At 46.0% G+C, this 6,000-nt stretch overlaps 1 protein-coding gene across 2 annotated transcripts in view; it reads left to right on the top strand.

Annotated features, from left to right (window-relative positions):
• The first annotated feature begins 1,365 nt into the window (after positions 1 to 1,365).
• Positions 1,366 to 6,000, top strand: part of C4H12orf75 (chromosome 4 C12orf75 homolog) — a 50,482-nt gene continuing 45,847 nt past the window's right edge. For both annotated transcript variants that reach the window (XR_016441843.1, XM_090043167.1), the window contains exon 1: positions 1,366 to 1,455. Coding sequence is in view for 1 of the 2 variants with exons in the window: in XM_090043167.1 (XP_089899293.1) it covers positions 1,413 to 1,455 (43 nt within the window). In the remaining variant the exon portion in view is untranslated. The remainder of the gene's footprint in view (positions 1,456 to 6,000) is intronic.

Genomic DNA, 6,000 nt, shown 5'->3' with positions numbered 1-6,000 from the left:
GCTCAACGTAGTACCTGGAAGCTGCACTGAGGGATATGGACTGGAAGTCTAGATACCTAGAACATTGCACATACACATTGATAACTTAATGTGATCTGAGGGCAGTTGCCTGAAAGCTGTGTGTATCATGTACTCCAGTGTACAGATTTAGTTGAGAGGGCCTGAACCTTACTGGTGACAGCTAAGCAAGCTGTGGGGTGTGTTTATTCATTTATTCTGTTTTCCCCTTAGGCTTTTCTTAGCAGATAGAAGGATCTCCAGGCATCTCATCTCTCCTGTGCCTTGTCTATTAAGGCTGCCGCTTTGTCCCATGTCAGGTTGTGGGCTGCATGTGTTGGGAAGGGGGGTGGCAGGGATAACGGGGGTGGGGTGGGTTACAAGCAACCCATCTGCCTAGATGGAGGGAAACTTTGAACCACAGGGTGCCATCCTTTTCTCCCCTTGAGTGGGGTGGGAGAGGGAGGGCTGGTGCCCTCCAGCATCTCCCTTGCCTGCCACATTTGCATTCCCACACAGCTGGGCACCAGAAGGGACACCAGGTACAAAGGTCTACAAGTGGCCTATGAGTGTGAAGAGAATGCATACTGGGGGTATAAAACCCCTAGTACTGAAGCTGATGCCATTGAAAACTCCTTTCCAGACATATCCCAAAGAAAGGCCATAAGGCAAAGGTATAAAACCTCTAGTATTGAAGCTGATGTCACTGGATATGTTTGGAAAGCAGTTTTCAAAGGAACGGCCAAAAGGCAAAGGTGCTTTTTAAAGTAGAGCTCATGGAACTGAAATGAAGTTGCATTCAAAGAAAGGAAAGAATTGCAACTTTCTTTTATAACTTTTTTAACGTGACAGCTGGTGACCTTCCTAGGCTGCAGGCTGGAGTGACTCAAATAACCTGGGGGGACGCAGGTGGAAGGGCAGGCGCCCCCAGCCAAGGGGGGAACAAACACCTGCCCCTTATATCTGACCCCCTTGGCCCAGCTCGCCTTCCTGCAGCTGTGGAGGGGCCACAAAGCTCAGCCACGCTCCCGTTGTAAGCCTGTGGGCAGAAAGCGCGGGAGGACGTCGGCAGGCAGGGTTCTTCGGTGAGGTCTTTTCTTAGACCCAGTCAAGAGTTGGGGGAAAGTACTTTGTATAGAGAAGGGGTGTAGGGGAACCTCCATGGCCCCCGCACCTCGTGAAGCCAGAGGCCTGCAGGGTCGGAGGTCTGCAAAGGGTCTCTTCAAAGCAGCCGGAGGGCGCGGGCGCTCCCGCACTTGAAATCCGGCTCGCGCCGCGGCGACCAGTGGAAAGGGCGGCCCCAGGTGCCGGCCTCGCTGATTGGGCCTCGGCTGTTTCCTAGGCGATGGGCGGGGAGAGCTGGGAGAGGAGCGCGGTGCCGTAGCCCCCCCCCCCCCCGCCTCCTCGTGCCCGCCATGGGCTGCGGGAACTCCACGGCCACCAGCGCGGGCGGCAGAGGTAGGGGGAGAGGGAGGTGCTGCTGGGGCTGGGGAGGGGGCAGCATCAGTGCAGGGAGGGGGGAGATGGGGGCTTGAGAAAGGGTAGGGGGCTTTGCAGAGTCAAGGCGAAGCAGCTTTCCTTTCCGGGAGCTTTCCTCTACAACTACATGGACACTCTTTGTCTTGGCCAGGGCTGCTCTGGGGCAGAAGGGAGAATCGGGCTGGGCGGCTGTGGGGGGGATGCCCCCTGCCGCTTTTATCCTGCCAGGAAGGGGGATTGCGGTCTGCCTCGCTTGCTTTCTGGTTCGTTTAAGCTAGTGCTTGTCCCTGGGCTTCCAAAATCCCTTCCCAACAGCGGGGCAGAGGCAGGAGCTATCCAAGATGCGTTTTGCAGAGTCTGCTGTGTAAAGGTCCTCAGGTGAGGCAGGGCACTGGGAAGATGATGCCTCCTCATGACCGAAGCCCGCACCTGTACAAGGCTCAGTTCTGAAGACCTAAAGAAAAAAAAGAAGATATATGTATATCTGTTGGCTGCATGAGCAGTGTTGGGTGTGGCGGCATCTGTAGCTGGCTTGTAGATATGTTCCGGGTTTCCCTGCTGTCAAGTCTTTCTGTGTTTGGTGGCTGCAGCCCCAAGAGGTTTTTTTTTGCCTGGTCCATGGGACAATTGCCCTTTTGTTTTTAGAGTCTTGGACGTGGCCTGGGGATGACCAAGATATTTGTTTTTACATTCTTCTCAGTCTGAACAGCATCTTTATGCCCAGCAGTATTCTGGCTTTCCTGCATAAAAAACCTGATCCGTAGCCCTTGGAGGTGAATGCAAGTCACTCTGCTGACTGCATTGGCCTTCAGATCACCTGCAGAAAGCATCTGCCTTTCTAGACATGCGGACAGTGACAGTTCAGTGCTTCAGGTAGCCTTCAAGTCCGGGGTGTAATCTCCACACTCTTCACTTCCTTCAGAGGCTAGGAATGCCACTTTTGTTATAACTTCTTGAACCCTCCTCTACTTCCTGCTTGTCTAAGAAGCTGGCTCTTGTGCCTACATTGAGGTTTCCTTTGTGCATTCTGCATTACTAATGCATCCATCTAACTGTATCTCAGTGGATTGATGGTTGTTATTCTGAGACTAGATTTGCTGTTTGTGGTTGTTTCTGCTGTCTTAGCCCTTCCTCCCCTTCACCTTTAAAACATTTTGGAAACATTGAGCTACCTATTTAAGCTCTCTAATTCCCACCCCCCCTAATTCACTTATTTGTTGTTAGGACATCTGTAATCTCTTGAAACCATTTACCAAAGTGGAGATAGATTCAATTAGAAAAATATTGCAGCTAGTTCTGCTCTCAGTTTCACTAGATTTACATTGAGTCATCTATATTGACTTCAATGGATATACAGAAGTGTGAGTGTGTAATTCTGAGCATGAATTATATTGACCCTTCATTCTCTGATCTGATTGTAGTTAAGTTTGTGTGAAGTAGTTGTGTGTAGTAGTCTTCTCATTGAATCTTCAGACTATATGTTCATTGTTTTAGGGGTCTGTTCTCCCATTAAAGCTTGTGTGAGTCCTGCTTACATCAGTGAGTGAAATGAATGTGAATACATTCAGGTCTTATCATTACTTAAATTCTAACGGTGTAATTTCACTTGTATCACTGAGACCTGCTGTAAGTGATTCTGTGAACTGCAGTCACTGGAAGTCCCTCTAATTTACAACTGCTACAACCACCTACAGATGGGAATTGCATCAAGCTAGTGACTGGTAAACACATTTTACATCCATCATATGCTGGATCCAGTTTCTTTGTGAGCTGCATATAGCTTGCAGGCAGTAGGCTGCCAAGCCCTGGTCTAGGCTGTGTTCATTTATGTCAGCTATTTGCCAGTTAACTTGAATTAGCAATTTTTTTTTTGTCAGTGTCCAGATGTGTCACAAACATTTGTTCCAGGACAGAAACGGGAAAACCCAAACAGGCTGTCATTTGAAAAAGTGTTAGCTAACTCACAATACGTAACAGATAACACCAGCAGAGTCTCGCTATGCCTGAGGAAGGGTGTTTGTGCCTGAAAGCTTGCAAAGAACTTTTCCATCTGTTTAGTTGGTCTAATAAAAGATAGCACATCTACCCAAAGAACCTTGCTGGCTAACTCACAAAGCATTTACAAATGTGGTAGCTGAACAGTTAAACTGGGTTAAAAGCTCAAGATTAGATCCACTCAGTGTGTGAATAAAAAGGTATTTTAGGACATTTTTAGATGTGTGAGAGATGCCGTGCCAGGCACTTTTGAAAGTGCCCAGCACTGCATTGTGTGCATTTGTATAAACAGCAAAATGCACATCAGCACTGGGAGAATGGTGGCAGTGCGCTTTTGAACTAAAACACATTGATTAATCCAGTCTGCTCCAACGTGCTGATCTCTGGCATGTCGTAGCACAAAAAGGTACGTGTATCAATGCCCTTAGGTTCCATTAATGCTGGTAAGCTAATACCTATAGTGATGGATTTTCTATTTACATAAACGTTTTAACTGGAAAGACAGATTTTCAGAGCTGGATTCTTGTCCTAATTGCACTAGTGTAAGTTGGGTCTAACTGCTGAAATCAGTGAAGTTACAAAGGTATATGTAAGTGGTGGTATGAATATGGAGAGAATAAATACTGGTGGTATAAAACCCAAATACTGAATTTTATGTCATTTAAAACTCCTTTCAAAACATCCAAAAAACAGCCAAAAGGCAAACATACTTTTTAAAGTACATCTAATAAAAATGAAATGAAGTTTAATTCAAAGAAAGGAAATAATTGCAACTTTTTATTATCACTTTTTGGTGTTTTAAAGCAGTAGTTGGCAACCTTTTTAGGTTGCAGGCTGGAGTGACTCAGTTCTGTCCGAGGCAGGTGGACTGGCAGGTGCTAGTACCCTGTTGCTGTTGCTTTTCTCTGCAGTGGCACAGGAAACCCACAGCTAGGGCTTTTGCCCACAGCAGTAGGGAAAAGTGACTGCTGCTGAAACCCTAAACCACTGAAAGCCACCAAAGTCTCACATCTTCAGGCTGTTTTAAAGAAAAAGGGCATTTCTATTACATTATAGAAAAGTGCTGTTTATATACACATTAATGTTATGGTTGTAAAGTACCACTGACTGTATCTTGAAGAGTAACATTATGACTGTATTACAGTCAGGAACGTCAAAGCCAGCCTTGTATAACATGTAATTAACCTGGACCACTCTTTGTTATATTATGTTACTAAGTCTAATACTTTAGTCAATTGTACATTGTGGATTAGCTGTGTAGGCATGGTGCTCCACTCCTTCCTCTGGTAAATTCCCATTGAAATGAAGTATGTTTTACTTGAGTTGGAACTATGTATAATTGCATAATCTTCCCAATGTATGCAATATGCCACCTTCAGTTTTGCTTGGTGGAATAACGTGGCATGGGTATCAAACCTGGGGGGCAGGATGATCTACACTAAGAGATAGGTAGTAACAGAAACAAAATGCTTTCCTATGATACTTGTCCAGTATGCTACTGCTCAGTATTAAGAAGTTAGCATCTTGTGTAAATGCACGGGTTGTGTCATTCCACCCGACTGTGGGATAAAAACAGTGTTCTTTTTCTTTAGCCCTAAAAGACTGAGGTTGGTTCCTGTTTTTTTTTTTTTTCCTGATAGTGAAGGTCACCATAAATTTAGGCCTCCAACAGTTGGTTTGAATCCAAATTTGAAATCCAGTCGTTATAATGACATATACTGCTCCAGACCAAGAAGAATAATATATATATATATATATATATATATTTTTTTTTTTTTTTTGCTGCCTTCAAACTGCTATATTAAGTGATTTTAAGTCTTCTCTAGAGGTCTTCAAGAGAAGACTGGACAGTCACCTGGCTGGAGTCGTGTGACCCCAGATGTCTTTCCTGCTTATGCAGGGGGATGGACCTGATCCTCTGGGGTCTCTTCCAGCCCTATGATTCTATGAATGTAGAGGGATTAAATCTTCCAAAGCATTGGCAAGTACTGAGAAGGATCTGAGATTTAATGGATCCTCAGTCTGCTGAGCCATGGCCATTTCTGTGATCCAATAAACTGAAGTATGCATTTCTTTTCAAAACTTAATTGACTCCCTGAGCATCCCGGTATGCTCTCTGGGCTGGGTGGGGCTCTGCTCCACAGCAGGGCTGGACTCTCCCCTCTGCTCCCTGGCTGCAGCTCTGTCAGAGACTGCAGGCATCTGCCTGCTTTCTCCCTGCTAAACAGGGATTATTTCCCCCACCCCTCTGCCTTATGCAGACACCTCAGCATTAGCTAGCAGACCACATATTGGCTGTGGGAGACAACAAAGGCAGACAGGCCTTTTGGAACTATCAACAGGTAGCTTAACGTCCTTCCTTTGAAAAGCTGTTTAAGAAAAGCTTGAACTAATTGATAGAGGCTTTGCTTTCTTAATGGGTTAATAAACACTGTGTTAGGGGTGATAAACATTCCTGATGGGCTGCTCAGGAGAGGAGAGTGGGTGGGTGGGGGGGGAGGGACACCCTCCCTAATAAGAGTGTCTTGT

This window comes from Crocodylus siamensis, chromosome 4 (assembly GCF_052110815.1).
Source record: "Crocodylus siamensis isolate JL-2025a chromosome 4, ASM5211081v1, whole genome shotgun sequence".
Taxonomy (NCBI): domain Eukaryota; kingdom Metazoa; phylum Chordata; order Crocodylia; family Crocodylidae; genus Crocodylus; species Crocodylus siamensis.
This window is presented reverse-complemented; position numbering and strand designations above follow the sequence as displayed.